The sequence below is a fragment of the Puma concolor genome, chromosome D4 (assembly GCF_028749965.1).
Source record: "Puma concolor isolate L17-30 chromosome D4, mPumCon1.1.hap2, whole genome shotgun sequence".
In the NCBI taxonomy this organism is placed as follows: domain Eukaryota; kingdom Metazoa; phylum Chordata; class Mammalia; order Carnivora; family Felidae; genus Puma; species Puma concolor.
The window spans coordinates 39048096-39066057 of record NC_141679.1 but is presented as its reverse complement, the minus strand read 5'-3'; the positions used below and the strand labels follow the sequence as shown (position 1 = coordinate 39066057).

General features: G+C 38.6%; 1 protein-coding gene and 1 pseudogene across 13 annotated transcripts in view; both read left to right on the top strand.

Annotated features, from left to right (window-relative positions):
* The window catches only part of MPDZ (multiple PDZ domain crumbs cell polarity complex component), a 163601-nt gene that overhangs the window by 91141 nt on the left and 54498 nt on the right, over positions 1 to 17962 (top strand). For all 13 annotated transcript variants that reach the window (XM_086685295.1, XM_086685305.1, XM_086685302.1 and 10 more), the window contains 3 exons: positions 2702 to 2983; positions 3256 to 3379; positions 12147 to 12345. In XM_086685295.1, the coding sequence (XP_086541421.1) occupies positions 2702 to 2983; positions 3256 to 3379; positions 12147 to 12345 (605 nt within the window). The remainder of the gene's footprint in view (positions 1 to 2701; positions 2984 to 3255; positions 3380 to 12146; positions 12346 to 17962) is intronic.
* LOC147574809 (large ribosomal subunit protein uL6 pseudogene) lies at positions 3390 to 9603 on the top strand (annotated as a pseudogene).

The window sequence follows — 17962 nt, the reverse complement described above, 5'->3', positions numbered from 1 at the left end:
GATAATTCCAGAGAGATGATAACTTACACTGAAGAAGAGGAATGTAATGGACTGTATTGGAAAAATTGATTACCCTTTTATGGAAAACAGAAAGGGACCCATATCTCTTGCCACACCCTGAAATCAATTCTAGAAGGATTAAAACTGAATCTGAAAAGAAAGCATTTATAAATAAGAAAAATACTAGAAAGCATTTCATTTACTTTGTGTGGAAGGATTTATTAAGCAACTTACGAAACCCAGAAGCACAAAAATAATTTGACACTTTGATTGCATCAAGAATTTCTTTCCATAAAGGGGCGCCTGGGTGGCTCAGTCGGTTAAGCCTCCGACTTCAGCTCAGGTCACGATCTCATGGTCCGTGAGTTCGAGCCCCGCGTCGGGCTCTGGGCTGATGGCTCAGAGCCTGGAGCCTGCTTCCGATTCTGTGTCTCCCTCTCTCTCTCTGCCCCTCCCCCGTTCATGCTCTATCTCTGTCTGTCTCAAGAATAAATAAATGTTAAAAAAATTTTTTTTAATAAAAAAAAAAAAAACAATTTCTTTCCATAAAGAATTCTTGATTACATAAAGAATTTAATTTCTGCATGTATATCTATATAACATGTACAGGCTGAGAAGATAAGTAAAGACTCAGAAATATTTGTGGTATATATCACAGACTTTTCATATACAGTGTATCAATGACAGGAACAAGTGGAAACCCTGATGAAACTTGAAAAGTTGGATTAAATATATGAAGGGAGTATTGACAGGAGATATACAATTGTCACGTTCTCACTAATTGTCAGGGACATGCATAGTAAACTCTAAATTTTATATTTATTTAGAATATATTTCTTTCAGCTCAAATTAGCAAACTAATTTAGGGTTGGCAAGGTCAGTTAATAGGTATTCCCATATTTTTGTGAGCAAAAATTGGAAGACTGTTTGGCAGTATATACCAGCATCTAAGTGTGCATGTTATTCGGCCCATAATTCTAGTTTATACTAAATAAATTTTCTCATATGCACAAAGATGTGTAATAAAGATAACAGCAATGGCTAATAATTATTGGGCATTTTCTCTTAAGTCAGATATCTTATTAGTACTTTATAGTATTATTTTAAATTTTTTTAATGTTTATTTTTGAGAGAGAGAGAGAGAAAGAGAGAGAGAGCACAAGTGGGGGAGGGGCAGAGAGCGAGAGGGAGACACACAATCTGAAGCAGACTCCAGGCTCCGACCTGTCAGCACAGAGCCAACGCAAGGCTTGAACTCACAAACCGCGAGATCGTGACCTGACTGGGAGACAGATGCTTAACCCAACCAACTGAGCCACCCAGGTGTCCCAGTACTTTGTGGTATTAACTCTCTCTGTCCTCCCAACAGTCCTGAAATATGTCCTTTTATTTTCCCCAATTAATAGATGAGGGGACCACGACACAGAGTATAACTAGTGATGCAGTGAGCATCTGAGCCTGTGCTCCAGAGTCTGTGCTCCAGTGCCTTTCATACTTAGGAATAGTTTTGTGGTCACAAGATCGAAGTCGATTTTTATTTACGGACATGGAAATCTCTCCTGCCCAGATATTAGGTACTTCAATAAAGAAAGTGAAAACATTCTATTTAACTGATGGTTTCAGTGAGGTTTTAAAAATGTACAAGTGCAGGTAGTAAGTGTGAGTATGCACGTGTGTGTGTATCTGTTTATTATGCAAATAAATACAAACTTCTGACAGACATCCAACTGACTCCAGCCATTTCTACCAGGGAAAAGAATGGGAGTAGGAGCCATAAGGAAAAGCTTTCAGATCGTACTCTGTAAGCACACACGTATATATCTGCACGGCTTGAATCTTTGCTGATGATAATGTATTCATATGCTACTCTTATACTTTAAAAATATTAATATGAGGATTGTAGGGAAAATTGATGTTTGTTCACTAGTAGTTCGTGTAGCAACGGCTTGCCCAAAGCACACAAGTGATACTGTATGTCTGTTGTAAGTACATGCCTGCATTTATGTCGAAGTGCCGAATTTTAAAGTTTCAGGGAATTTTAGAAATTAAGTAAAGTATAAAGCCAAGAGAGGTTCTGCGGTGATGTATATAGATTGTTAATAAGAGAGCCTACTTTAGAACCTATACCTTATTATATACCTTCTTAATATTTCCTGTGTATATCTTGCAGAATATTTATGAACATTTTCCCTATAATAATTTGAATAACATAGCTTTCTGTTCTCCATAAATACCTACAAGTGACTATCAAAATAATTTTTTCATGGAGATTCTTGTAAATCAGAATCAATATTCTCTTGATATTAAATAGGAACTTCGTAGTGATTGAAAATGAACTGCTGTTTAAATAGGATTTGAAAATACAAGTTACTTGCCTTCCTGTGTGGATTGAACTAAAAATAATTTTATTTGTAAATAGAATATAATATTGTATTTCAGTGATCTCGTGTACAGTATACAAGAATAACTCAGTTGAACATAACATCTATGATTTGTGGGAAATGTATTCAAAAGCATTATAAAAATAAACATCTACAGAATGTTAGCTAAGTGAAGAATTTGTATGTTTGCTAATACTTTTTGGGTAATGAATAATTGTGTTTTGTTTTCTACCAGATAGTTATTCATTAAGAAATGGTCTTACAAAAATACATTGATGTCTCTGGCCATGATTTTTTATCTTTTGTTCTTTCATCATCAGGATGTTACTGAGAATTCTTCAGATCCAGTACTTGATCTGCACATGTCCTTGGAGGAACTGTACACCCAGAATCTCCTGCAAAGACAGGACGAGAGTCCACCTTCAGTGGACTTGACCATGGGACCTGCCTCTGGCTTTACCGTAAATGATTATACACCTGCAAATGCTATTGAACAGCAATACGAATGTGAGAACTCGAGAGCATGGACTGAATCTCACCTGCCAACTGAAATGACATCCAGTGCAGAGCTTACTTCTGTGCTTCCTGATTCAGCTGGAAAGGTAACGTTGTAAAGATATGTATCGTATATTATGATGAGGTTGGAAGCAGTGACATGGTCGAGGATTCAGGATGGTCTCTGCATTTGGAGCAAGTGCTCTCTTGACGCTGAGATTTTCAGAATCCAACCTATGAACTTGTTTTGGTTATAGCTTCCTGCTGAAGAAAGCGCAACCAGTTAGAGAATATGGGTGATGTTGAAATCATACTCCAAAGTCTTGTTTTCCTTTCCATGTGACTTATTTATTTATTTATTTATTTTTTTTCCTGTCAGGGCTCCGAGTTCTTAATTCAGCAGAACTCCCTGACCTCAACTGCTGAGTGCGTCATGCTCCAAAATATAACCAATGAATCTTTTGAGAGGACTATTACTATAGCAAAAGGCAATTCTAGCCTAGGTAAGTCCCTTCCTTTCCACATATATCTTGCCTCTTCAACCCTCTTGCCAAAGATAAAATATCAAACATGGTTTCAGCATTGTTGGCTGTAGGTGATAAAAAGGTGTTACAAATTTTCCTATAGTTTTTATGGTTTCTCTTTTTATGTACTCTTTATTTTTCCTGAAATGGTTAATAGGTTTGTTTACTTCAGACTAGCCTAAATCCCTCACTCTCTTAATTATTTAAGAGTATTCACGAGCATCATTTACTTTCAAGAACAGATATACGAACTGTTTGTGTATGAAACAGCAAATCAGAAAAGGAATTCTTAGAAAATGAAAAGTCAGCAATTTGGAATTTCAAATTCTTTGAAAAAGTAAATTATTAGTTTCTTTGAATGTTACCAGTTATGCATAAGTCAGTTTGTGTTTAATTTCTCTCATTCACTGAAATAAAGACTAAAAAGACAGCCAGGTGTGCCAGCACCGAACTATAAATGCAAGTTATTCAGTATTTCTTCCCAGGTGGCAGGGTTTCCGCGTCCTCTTTTACCCATAAAGGGTTGCATTTGGTGAACAGTCGTAAAACTTTCTGAATCGGACAAAGAAGATTTCCTGTAGACATGCGGTCCCAATTACAGTAGCTAAAACCGTATGCAGGCAGAGCACAGGCTTTTGAGTTGATGACTCAGCTCTGTCCCTAGCGCTTGGTGCTGATAAATAGGATCATAAATTAGTTGCTCTGGATGCCCAGTCGTGGCCCGAGACACTCTGTTTAGCTCCACATCAGAGGTGATGTTCTTCTGTCATGGGACCAGGCAGTTTCCTCTGCATTGGTATCTTACGGAGGAGTATTGTTTCCTTGTTAAATCTGAGACTTGGTGGAGAAGCCAAACAACGCTTACTTGCTGAGTGGGATTCCAGTCTCTGTCTCCAGGATGTTGTTCCATTCGGTGGCAGCCAGGTACTGCTAACAGCAGCTAAATGGAGAGTTATAGCAGAGAATTTCTCCGTAGTTACAATATTTCTTATATATTGTATTTGGTAGAGTAACATAGAACGTAAGCTACAGAGCTTCCTATTAATGTGTTAATTATGAGACAGATATTACGGGTATCTAAACATGTCAGAAATATTTCATCTGGTAATACAGGGTTTCTGAAAGCATGTTACTTTGGTTTTTTTTTATGTTTATTTTATTTTATTTTAATTTTTATTACTTATTTATTTTGAGTTGAGAGAGAGAGGCAGAGAGAGAGAATCCCAAGGAGGCTCCGAACTATCAGCATGGAGCCCCACACGGGGCTCAAATTAACAAACTGTGAAATCATGACCTGAGCTGAAATCAAGGGTTGGACACTTAACTGACTGAGCCACCCAGGCGCACCGCCCCCCATTAAATTTTTTTTTTTTGAGAGAGAGAGAGAGCTAGCAGGGAGGGGCACAGAGAGAGGGAGACATAGGATCTGAAGCAGGCTCCACACGGACAGCAGAGAACCCACAATGCGGGGCTCAAACTCATGAACCCTGGAATCATGACCTGAGCCGAAGTACAATGCTTAAATGAGTGAGCCGCCCAGACACCCCTGGAAGGAAAGCGTGTTACTTTGAATACTAGTTCTGTGGGATGTTCATAGGAGTGTAAATGGGCTACAAGTTTAGAGGTCTGGAATGTGATACACGTAAGGAGACAGATTTTTGTTTGCAAAAAATACTTCTTGGAATCTTCGGCACTCAGATGTGCACTGTGGATCTCTAAGAAGAGGTTATAGAATGCAGCATTTCTCACATTTCATTGGCCACGGAACCCAATTTTTTGACTAACTTGTAAGGCAGAGGTTTTGCAAAACCCATGTGAAAACCCCTATTCTAGTGTATTTATTTATTCAACTATCAAACACTTATTGTCTTCTGTATTCTCACCACCATGCATAGATAGCATGCTTTAATCACTTTCTTCAAGGAACATGAGTTTTAGAGAGTAGGAAAATCAACATATAGAATCCTAAATGCATTAAGATACTCTACACACTATGATAGACACTCATATAAAGAACATTTGAAAGCTTAACAGGAATAACTGATGCCTACTCTGAGTGTCGAGGAGTTTAGAAAGATTTCAAAGGGGAGATTTTTATCACATAACTGAGGGATGGGGAAAAATCGGAAGCTGCTAGAGCTGAGGCAGAGTGATGTGAAACATGACTGGTTTCTGTGGCGTGGATGAGGTGGGGTGTGACAGTGGGCAGAGTGAGAATTGAAGCTGAAGAAATGATAGGTGGGATACGGTTGCTGGAGGGGTTCCTGTGCGGGACACAGGACGTCTGTCCTAACACCCTCCTGCTTTAGGTTCCTACCGGAGGTGGTTGCTAAGGGCAGAAGAGGGACAGGATCTGATTGCGTTTCAAGATCATTCTGGCACAGGCTGGTAGATTATATTGGAAGCAGTTGGGAGATTCTTGTAAGAACCATGGTGTGAGTATACCTGATTTTACAAACTGACCCCTTGGATTGCTTGCCTCTTTTTAGTTTGCTGAGAGGATGTTGACTTTTGTCAAATATTTTTCTTCATCTGTTGAGACAATCATGTGGATTTTTTGCTTGCTCTATTTTAGTATGTCAGGCTATATCATTTTTTAGCGTCATACAGGATATACAGAATTGACCGTTTTAAATATTTTTAAGTGCGTATTTCTGTAACAATAAGTCCATTCACATAGTTGCACAGCTTGTCACTACCAGCCATCTCCAGTAGTTTTTCATCTTCTCAAACTGAAACTGTGTACTCATTAAACAATAAATACCCATTCTCCCTGTCCCCTGGCACCCATTCCGCTGTCTGTGTCTATATGTATATTTTGACTCTCCTAAGAACCTCATGTAGATGGAATCATACAGTATTTGTCCCTTTGTGACTGGCTTGCTTCTCTTAGCATAATGTCTTCAAGATTCGTTCATTCAAATCACATGTCAGAATTTCTTTTATTAGGTTTTTTTAGGATTTCCTTCCTTCTTAAGACTAAGTAATAATGCCATTTTATATATAAGCACCACCTTCATTTATTGTTGGACACTTGGGTTGCTTCCACCTTGACTTTTAAGTTTAGATGTAAGAAATACACTAAGATGATGAAGCTCTTGGGGAAAAAAAGCAGTGAAAGGTGAACTATCCTTGTGTTCTACCATATCGGGAAATCCCTTTAAAAACATTTTTTTTCACACTTATTTATTTTTGAGGGAGCTAGACAGAACACGAGTGGGGGATAGGCAGAGACAGGCTGGGACACAGAATGCAAAGCAGGCTCCAGACTCTGAGCTGTCAGCACAGAGCCCCACGCGGGGCTTGAACTCATGGACCACAGGATCATGCATGACCTGAGCCGAAGTCGGACGCTTCACCGACTGAGCCACCCGGGCGTCCCAGGAAATCCCATTAAACCTCAGTTTGACTTTAAAATTAAATCGTAAGAACTCTTTGCTGCATCTACTGTGAGAATGAAGACCATTGTCAGTAATTAGACTGTCGACAGCGCAGAGAATGTTGACATCATTCTGAAGAGATGCACCGGTACAGTGAAGGTCCCCGGAGGAACTGTACGGAAGGACTTCAGTCACATCAATATGGAACTCAGTCTCTTGGAAGGAAAAAGAAGAGGCTCTGAGTTGACAAATGGTGGGGAAATAGAAATGAACTGGCTACCATTTGTACTATCTGTAGTCACGTGCAGAACGTGGTCAAGGGCGTTACGCTGGGCTTCTGTTATAAGATGAGGTCTGTGTATGCTCATTTCCCCTTCAATGTTGTTATTCAGGAGAAGCCTTCTCCTGTTGAAATCTGAAATTTCTTGGGTGAAAAATACATCCACAGGGTTGGGTGAGGCCGGGTGTTGCTTGTTCAGTATCTCAAACCCGGAAAGATATGTTAATTCTTGAAGGAAATGATGTTGAATTTGTGTCAAACTCAGCTGCTTTGACTCAGCAAGCCGCAACAGCTAAAAACAAGGGTATTGGAAAATTTTGGGATGGCATCTATGTTTCTGAAAAAGGAACAGTCCAGCATGCTGATGAATAAGATCTAAGTTGTTCAGCTACAGAAACAGCAAGATGCCACATGATTTTTCTGATTTTTCAGCCTTCCTTGTGATATTTTAAAGAGGCAATAAAAGCTGCATTGATTTGGGGCTTTTTCTTAAAGTAAAAGAAAATAAGGTTAAATAAAAGCATAAGGGAGCCGTTTCATTTGCTTTCGAGACTAAACCACTTACTTGTAAGTGGGAAATTATAGCACCATTAGTTTGCCAACTAATTTGTAATATGAAAGTATAAGTAACTTGTAGTTTTATTTCTCCAGTTCATTGACATCATTTCAAATAATTTATGTATGCAAAATGTTTTCAGGGCTTTGTTCCTGGATGTTACACTTCCTGGAACCCATTGAGGTTCCTCTAGCATTTTGGGGTTCAACTTCAGTATGCCAAAGAAAGAACATTTATCCATTACCTCATTTGACAGATGTTGGACATTCAGATTTTTATAGCATTTATAGTAAAGAAATGCAAAGGGATCACAAAAAAAGGACTATTTAAAATCTGTGTAAAACACTAAAATAATTAAATCATTCATTTAAGCTTTTAAAAAGTGTTGCCTTTACAATGTAAATTAACAAAAAAGTGTGTTTATGTTTTAGAAAACCTAAATAGAGAGGCTGGCTTTGTGCTGATAGGAGAGTATGCTCTGAAAGGGTCTATCACTGAACACATTTTCTTAGATTCATAGTCTCCCCTTAATTAACCGTATAAGATTGTTTGCACTTTCAGCCTTCTGGATAATTTGTTTCTTTCTCTAGTGATAACCAAAAGAAATTGTTAATAAATGACAGACTTCCATAAAAGCTGCCACATTCTGTTTGCTTTGATGTCATGAATCACTTCTTTTTTAACTTTGTTAAATTTAAGGGAGAAATGTTATATTCAGATACATACACATGCACATAATATCTTTGAAAAATCTAATCTTGATGATTTTTGATAAGGTTGTGGTCCATTGGCTAATTACATTGTATTAGAACTTGAAGGTAAAAAGAAAAGGTCAAAAGGTCAGATAGAAAGAAACGTATTACCTTCTTTTCACTGATTAGGAACAGAAACATAGGCAGACTCAGGAATTTCTCTGAAAGTATTCAGCAGTTGGAAGGTGGAGCCAGTACTCAAACCTTAGTCTGTCTCTGGTTTTCACGTACCATACATCACATTTTAGTGCTTGCGTTGCCCAAGGCTACATCAAGATGACTAGAATATGCTTTACTTTAAAGCTGAATTAAGGGGCACCTGGGTGGCTCAGTCAAGTTAAGTGTCTGACTTCAGCTCAGGTCATGATCTCATGATCTCCAGGTTTGTGAGTTTGAGCCCCACGTCAGGTTCTATGCTGTCAGCTCAGAGCCTGGAGCCTGCTTCGGATTCTGTCTCTCTCTCTCTCCGTCTCTCTCTCTCTGCCCTTCCCCCACTCAAGCTGTCTTTCTCTGTCTCTCAAAAAATAAATAAATGTTAAAAAAATTAATACATAAAGCTGAGATTTGCATTTAGCCTTTAGAGAGCAATATAGCTTTGGATTGGGCTAGAGATGCATTTAGAATACATTTTTGTGAGTTTTCTTTTGCTTTTATTTTGTACTTTTTTGGGAACTTTGTGCCAGGCACTTTGAAAGGTACTCCCCATGTTTTTCTCATATAATTCTTTAAACAACTCTAAAAGGAGATATTATTCCCATTTTACAGATGAGTAAAATGAGGCCAAGTGTGATGTTAAGTCAGCGCAAGGCCATACTGATTAGAAGTGGTGAAACTCAGATTTGGAATCAGTTCTCTGGTTCTACAGTGTGTGATTTGGGCTGTTCTATTATATTTCTTGCAGGAAAACATTGAGAGATCTTAGAAGTTACAAGCAAAATCTCATTAGTGGATATTATATTACACAGAATTTCTTGAACCCCCAAAATTATCACCTAGTGAAAGGAAAGTATAAGCTGAGCAAATTGGTGCCAACTTCTTGGTTTATGTAGTTGATGTGACTGGGAAACCTTAATAGCTAGTAGCTGGTGGAATCGTGGGTTAAATGTACCATTAAAAGTGAATTCAGAGGTCATATTGACTGTAGCTCATGATGATTTGTCCCATGTCTGTGACTTGCTTTATTTTTTTTTTTTTTTAATTTCTGTAATGTTTATTTTTGAGAGAGAGAGAGAGAGAGAGAGAGAGACCGAGTGTGAGTGGGGGAGGGGCAGAGAGAGAGGGAGACACAGAGTCCAAAGCAGGCTCCAGGCTCCAAGCTGTCAGCACAGAGCCCGACACGGGCTCAAACCCACAAGCCGTGAGATCATGACCTGAGCCAAAGTCAGATGCTTAACCGACCGAGCCACCCAGGTGACCCAGTGACTTGCTTTATTTATACCGCACATGGTGGCAGTGAGAACAAGATGATGGGTTAGAGTCCTGGTCTATACCACTGAGCTAAATTTTGTTTCATACTCTTGCCTTTTAATTTTAATTTTACCATAGTAGTCATTTGGTGGGTCTTGATGGGAGGAAGGGTGGCAACATCAGGACAAGCTAGAGTACCTACTGAAACATTCCAGACCCACCCCGTTTGCTTGTAAGAAACACACTAGGGGTGAAACAGCATCCAACTTGTTGCTTTATGGGAAGCAGGGGTGTTTCCTTGACAACAATACATTTAGAAATCATCAGTGTAAGTCTTAACAGTATTTTAAATACATTTGATAATAGTTCATTTCTATCAGAAAACTGTAACTAGAGCTCAGATGTCCCATATCCAGGTATGAAATATCAAGTTGGAAACATTATAGTCAGGATTATTCTCAGAAAGGTATTCTCAGAAATCTAGTTTGGTATTATTAAAGTTAATATTTAGGAGCACCTGGATGGCTCAGTCGGTTAAGCTTCCAACTTTGGCTCAGGTCATGATCTCGCGGTTCATGAGTTCAAGCCCCGCATCAGGCTCTGTGCTGACAGCTCAAAGCCTGGAGCCTGCTTCAGATTCTGTGTCTCCCTCTCTCTCTGCCCTTCGCCTGCTCTCACTCTGTCTCTCTCAAAAATAAACAAACATCAAAAAATTTTTTTAAAAAATGTTAGTATTTAGAAGAATTTCTTTATTTTTATATTAACAACAAAACCTAAAAAGGAATTTGTGACTTCTCTCAAAGCAGGTTTTTGCAAACTACCCTTAGAGAGTTGTACCTCTTCTTATATTATTTAATTATATGATCTTGTTTGGAAGGAACTTCTAGCACTTTGTTTTAAGTGAATTTACATTATTTTATGTAAAGTTTTAAACATAATTTCAAAAAGTTTTATATTTTTGGAGAAAGGGTAGGGTGAGAAGGGAACATAAATCCAGAGGGCGTTTGTTGAGAAACCCTTTTGGAGGAAGTGGTGTTGACAAGCAAGAAGGAATTAGCCGACGGGAGCTTCGGGAAGAAGGTGTCAGGCCAACACGGAAGTGGGGAGAGACTAGGTGTATTTCTGAAGGCAGTCAACATGGCGGGAGGAGACGGAGCCCAGGGCGTGGTGCTGAAGAAGGGCGCACGTCGGGAGGGCCAGGCCAGCAGTGCCCTATGGGTTGTGCCACTGAAGTGTGTTGTAGGTGTGTCCTGCACGACAGGACGCTGGTGAAGGATTGTTAACAAGGGAGTGATGTGATTTGTCTTGTTTGAACGGTCGCTGTGTCTGCTGTGACAAGAGTGCAATGGGAAGACCAGTTGAGAAGCTCTTTCAAAAGGTGGGGCAAGAAGTGCCAGCTTGGCGTGGGGTTGGCCGGGAAGCGGAGAAGGGTGAATGGATTTGCGATACATTTTGGGGACAGCGATGACAGGACGTGGTGAGGGATTAAATACAAGAGCTGAGAGAGAGGGGTAGGAATCGAGAACAACTCCAACATTTCTGCTTTGAGAAATGGAGAGTAGGGTACTGGTGCCATTGTCAAAAATGGGAAGAAATACGGGAAGTGGAAACTTGGAAGTTCAGTTTTGTATATCCCAACGTTGTGTCTCCTGTTAGCCATCCAGGGACGGCATGGATGTTGGGACGGCAATTAAATACCCAAATCTAGAGCTCATACTTCAGACTTAGAGATAAAATGGGAAGAGATTAGGATTAAGTCCACATCACTTCAGTTAAACAGACCACTGTACATCAGTCACTGAGGATAAGACTTGAAGAAAAGCTTCTTGGTGTTAGCTATCCTTTTTTTTTAATCTCAAGAAATCAGCATAGTACTTGGCACGTAGTAGGCATGTAGTAAATATATACTGAATGAATAAATGAACTAGAAATAATAATAATAAATAATAGCACAGAGTTTCTTAATTTACACAACTAATTTTCCCTTTGTAGTCTTGTTATCTATTCTCTTATATGTCTAAGAAATGAACTGCTATAAAATTGATTTGTTTCTGTCAAAATATTTTCCTCAGGAGCGTTTTCTCTTTCAGGGGCAACACATCAATAACCTGAGTTGTAGTCACTCCACAACATAGACCTATTTCATCTCTGATATGTCTAACATAGATTATCATTTTCTGGATAAAATTTCACAACCATTTCAAAAAGTAGATTTTGTGTTAACATTTTTTTTCTTTCCTTTTGATCGTGTTTTATTGGATAAAAAAGTTACTCCTTTTATCTGTGAATCCATAGGGTATATTAAATTCAACTTAAAATGAATTTGAAGGTCAAGTATTTGATATATATCTGTGCTTCCCCTTTACCATAGGGATGACAGTAAGTGCTAATAAAGATGGCTTGGGGATGATCGTTCGAAGTATCATTCACGGAGGTTCCATCAGTCGAGATGGCCGGATTGCCGTTGGGGACTGCATCTTGTCTATTAATGAAGAATCTACTATCAGTTTAACCAATGCCCAAGCGCGAGCGATGTTGAGAAGACACTCTCTCATCGGGCCTGACATTAAGTAAGTATCATTTGGACTCCAGTTTGGCTTGGGAAATTCAGGAAGTTCAATTCACGGATCATTTTTTTTTTTTTCAGTATGTACTTCTGTTTAATATGCTAAAATTATCACACATTTATTAAAAATAAATCACTCAGAAATTTGACTATTCCTGAATAGTTCTTGATTGTAGATATAGTTTCTTTAAGATGATACAATGTTTAAATATTTGAAAAAAATTGCCTGCTGTGTTTAATTTTACTCTAATAATTCTGCAAGAACCTTAGGTCTCCGTGATATGAGCCATCTCTCATAGAACAGGATGTCCACTTAGGATCAGTATAAGGAACTGTGTACTACCTAATTGACCTATGCGAATCCTAGAACTAAGCTAGTTTTTCAGTGGTCGGTCATGGAAGAGACTATATAGAACAGTGTCAGTCTGACCCATAATTCACCCTTTGGTCAACTACCTCGTGATCCAAGAGAATTCACCAATCTGTTGGTATAGTCTGATTGTAGGTCATGTAGACCATTTTGTCAGGAAGTGCTTAAAACTATCCCATAATCCCATATTGTGCTAAAAGCACATCATATATGTCGCTTGGTTTTTAAGTCACAAAACATTTCTTGAGCGAACATAAAAATCAGTTTATGACTCTGACACACCTCATCAGTGTAATAGCTTGGCTTTTCTTCTCTCGCATCAACTATTGAATATTTGTATTTAATGTATAAGGGATAAAATAGTAAAATAAGAGCACAGGGAAAGATGGTTTAGCTTACATTGAAGTAATGATTACCAGTATGGGAAACTTTGCTGTATTAATGTTATTTTACTGACTGCATTCTCTATTATTCTTGTGCAAAGTATATACTGCTAGAGCTTTGGTAAGAAAACTGTATTTACAATCTGTTTTTCATTCTGCCATCAGCAAATAGCAGAAAAATGTATACTGTCTGAAGTGGATTCTGCTATCTTACACAAAAGAAGTATTATTTTTAGGCAGAATTTCAGTGATGGACTTTGTAAATTTGCCTGCCCTTTTGACTTTTGTAATGGAATGGATCATCTCATCATGTGACAGTTCCTTAATTATCTGAATAATGTGAGTCCAAGAGAATACGTTAAAAATGTCAGTGCCTCTAAGAAAAAAGAGAAACTTTAAGAGCTTTCTTCACCACTTATAGACCAGTGCCCATTCATCTAGCTTCAAAGATGAATGACATAGACCCACATGGAGACCCTTTTTCGCAAGGCTTTTAGCTTACATGGTTTAGATAGAGTTTAAAACACACGTGGCCTGGTAACTGATCATTTGATTTATTGTGTGATACGCACGTCTTATGCTCTAGGCACCAATGCGAGTCCCCTGCCCAGTTTTTGGCACTGAGGCCCAGAAACGGTGCCTGTGTCTAGTCTTCCCCCTCAGTTCAGATGTCCCGCAAAACTTACAAAGTGGCCGAAAAATAAGACGATTGTGACACTGTTTTGGCCTAACTTAGGCATCTAGGCCACTCTAGAAAAGTCTCAGGGTACTTTTTCAAGCTCCCAAAGTCATTTTTTCTCTTTTCCTCATTTCTGTTGCTACTGTCCTTTGCTTTGTTTGTTCTCCCACCTTCTGATTCAGCACCAGAATGGACCCATTCATGCTGACAGCAGCTTCATGAGGGCTTTGAGGATATCTAAAGAGAGAGCCTCATGAATTACTGCTTTAGGATCCCAGGAGTCAGAACATACCGTAAAGAATAAGAAAAGTCCTGCATCTTCCCCTCCTCTGAAGACCAGTCAATCCATTTCTTTCTCACATGGTCAGGTGTGTGGGGATGTACACAGGCAGAAACACGCGAAACACATTGATTTCTTCTCAAGTGTCCTGGTAAGGCTGTGATTCAGATGGGTTTGATTTGACTTACTGGGTAAATGGTAGAAAGAAATTAGAATCACATAATCCTTTTTCAGAAAAAGCGTGTTAAATGATCAACACAAATAGCCATTTAGATTGACCAGGGCTGAGCAGCGTGTTCCATGCATTTTGCGTGAAGTGTTTTGGCCCCGTCCCCTTCTTATCACTTGCTTTTATGAAGCAAAGGTTTAGAATTACCTTAAAAGCTCTGTGAATAATCCTCCCAAAAAGAAAGTCTAGTCCTTCCACTACTCTGAATGGAACCATAACGTTGCCCCTGGCCAGTTAAGCTTTGCTGTCATTGCTGGATGTAGGCTCCATCCACGTCTCTTCCTCTTTATTTCTGGTTATGAGCCTAGCTTGATGTGGGATAGGAGTGGAGGGAGTGTATTGGGGGGACTTAGAAAATAAGAGGCTCTAAATGGTTCAGTTACATAACTGGCGGGTTTTAGGAAAATCATTGCTTATTGAAGATAATGTACCGAATTTCTTTTTTGCTGTTTACGATAGATAGCTGGGAACTTGGTGTGTGTGCGTTCATGCGTGCCTGGGTAGATAATGTGAGTTTCAAGAGTTCAAGAACAGCCAGTTTAAGTTCCAGGTTTCATTATTTTCTATGGAAAACCAGATGTGAAGCCTCACCAGAATGCACTGTTTCACTTCTCACTCCACCTTGCCAGGAGCTCTTATATTTCTATAATAATAGCCAGGGTTTTGTGCTTAGCAGCAGCTGCTTCTAACATCTGCCAGATAATTACCGAGCTGAATCAGAATTCACCTGCCTTAACCCAAAGTGTGGGATGAATTCCTGATCAAGGAATAAAAGATTGATTGCAGTTATATTTTTCCATGCTTGTTAATAATCACTGCTATAGACACCAGTGAAGAGCAGATGCTTTTCTGGGGGAGGTGTAGATGGGGAGGGAGGTGGAAAGGGGAAAAAAAAACAACCAGGAGCACCCACTTTTAACTACATATGTATGCATCTCACATTCAGCACAAGACATTGACATTTGTTAACACCATTGTAAAAAGATGCCGCGGCGTATGCTTCACATTCTAGATTTTCTACAGCACCTGCTGATGATCGAGCCCCCTTTTATGTGTGAGTATCGGTGATTCAAAAGCTCATTATGGCTGTGTGTTACAACTTGTCTGTGAAAACCATTTCATGCTTTTATAACTTCCCAGTGCAGGGATACATCCAGATAATAGATTCAGTGTATACATTTTGCACCCCCCCCCATTTATTTCAGAACATAAATCCCAAAAGAACTATGAGATTGTTACATTTTCACATTGCACTGCTGATTGTGAACTCATTTGAAAATCACATTTTCCAACTACTAAGCTACCAGGCTCTTTGTCAGGGAATGTCTGCATGTGCAGACGCGGTCTCGGGATTAATAGCCGTATCACATTTCGGCGTTCCTAATGCTATTCTTTTTTCTTCCACCCCATTTGTAACCAAAGATTAGTTTACATTTAAGAATTTTTAATACAACTGTCAAATAAGCTGTTGCGGTGTGTTTATTTTTGGTGCTCTGGCGATTTGGAGGTTTTGTGTGCTGTATGACCAGGCGTGTGTTAGAATTGCTTTGCATGTGCTGTTGCATTGTGGGCCTCTTGTTCTGGTGTCCTCGCTGTCTGTGGGCTAACTACTTATGAAAACTGCCTTCTTTTCCATTTCTCACTGCCATCTAATGTATCAGAAAAATATTTGTAAAACTCCCTGTCCCCTAGCCTTGGTAAAAGAAAAAAACAATTTGGGACGAACACGGAGGAAAATTCATTTTCAGCGTTGTTAGGGGTAGAAACCTTTTTTCCTTCTCGAAACATTTAAAAAAAATCAATACTTTGAACTGATTATTATTATTTTTGCTATTGTGCTCCAGCTCCCCCCTCAACTCCTGACTTTTATTTATTTATAAAAGTCTTTTTATGTGTTTTATCTTTTATTTTTATTTTTTTTTATTTATATGTTTTACCTGACTTTTATTTATATGTGTTACCTTTACTGAGTCTTCAGAAATATTGCCAGTTTTCTTGAATGGGCTTTTTAGTTTTAGGTTTATCTTTACTTGTCTTCGTGTAAAATAGAATCAATCTTCCTGACATAATGTGTTACACATTTTTTACTCATTATTTTTGAAGGGATAAATTCAAGTTTATTATTCCATATATTTTTAACACCATGGAGAAGGTGTTTTTATAGATGAATAAATTAGCTAGAGCCAGAATTAGAATGTGACTCTGTCTCCCAGTGTACTCCTGAACCCTCTCAACTGTGCTGCTTTATTTTTTGATCCTTGCGGTAAAAGTGTCATGAGGAGACTCCCAAGGGTCCACGGAGTCGGCCAGAGCGATCAGGTGCGACCAGGCTAGCTGATGCCCTGGTACAGCACTGCCTTACATTTGTTTTATGCTTCTCGGGTTACAACAGCCTCATAAAAAGTGACGTCCTTTTCGTGATTGAGGATATAAGGATTTGGTGGTGGTGATTTACCCTCCCATTACACTCTTGATGAGCAACAGAGCTGTGTCTTCTGACTCCAAATTTAAGTGACCTCACAAGAGTGAATGCTTTTTATGGAATAACCAATATGTCTGGAATTACATATCCTCCTCACTCAGTAAATTATGCCAGTGGTATAATTCTTATTTTATTATGGCATAAAAGACAGTCCTTTTATCCTTGCCCTCCATTGCTAAGGTTTTATGTACTTATTGTCTTCATGGGTAAGTTATGGATAGCTGGCTTAATAGTCTTCATGATTTTTATATTGTGCAATTTTGATACATACTTCTTCTTTTAGTTGCACAAGGTGCTGAACCAACTTCAAATTGAGTGTTTCTCTTACCTAACTGTTCCTTAATTTGAAGATCTCGGGACCACCTCCTTGAACAATCAGTTCTATAGCCTTGTATCGATCAGTTCTGTAGCCTTATAGGGCAGCAGTAAACTTGAACTTCTAAATATCAGTTTCTAAACATTATAGCTGTAGTCAGCATCTTGCTTCATGCCCTCCATATTGTAGGCAGTCAGCCAGTATTTGTTGAATTAGTAAGTGACCATTCAAGGGCAAATATCAGGCTTTTCTCTAAAACCAAAATAGCTTATTAGGGAGTTGCTACAAATTAGGAAGAGAATCTTCCCATAAACTTGTGATAGTTTAACTTCAGACTTTTGGTTTCATAACTTAATAGAGCTAACATATAATTATTATAATGCTTATCAGTGCCTAAAATTAATTATATATTATGGATGAATATAAAATAATTTGGGGTAAGTAGTGTTTTAGTAGAGCATGCCTGATTTTTGTCTGCTAAGGAACCCAGAAATCTTTGGATGAAATCAGTGTTATTGCTGTTAGTTATGTTTCTAAGGATTAGTAGATCTTTCTAAAAATTGCTGTTACTCTTCTCATTCAGAAATGAAAATAATGCTGCTTTCCTCCCTCACATAATTATTAGTAAGCATATAGTTTATCAGCAGTTTAAAGTTTAATTGTCGCTTGACATTTAAAGTAAAAAAAAAAAAAAAAAAAGGAAACTTTAGGTGCAGCTGGGTAGCTCAGTCAGTTAATTGTTCAACTCTTGATTTCGGCTCAGGCTCAGGTTATGGTCTCATATCCTGAGATCGAGTCCCACTGAGTGTGGAACCTGCATGAGATGCTCTCTCTCTTTCTCTGTCTCTGTCTCTCTCTCTCTCTTTCTCTCTCTAAAAAAAA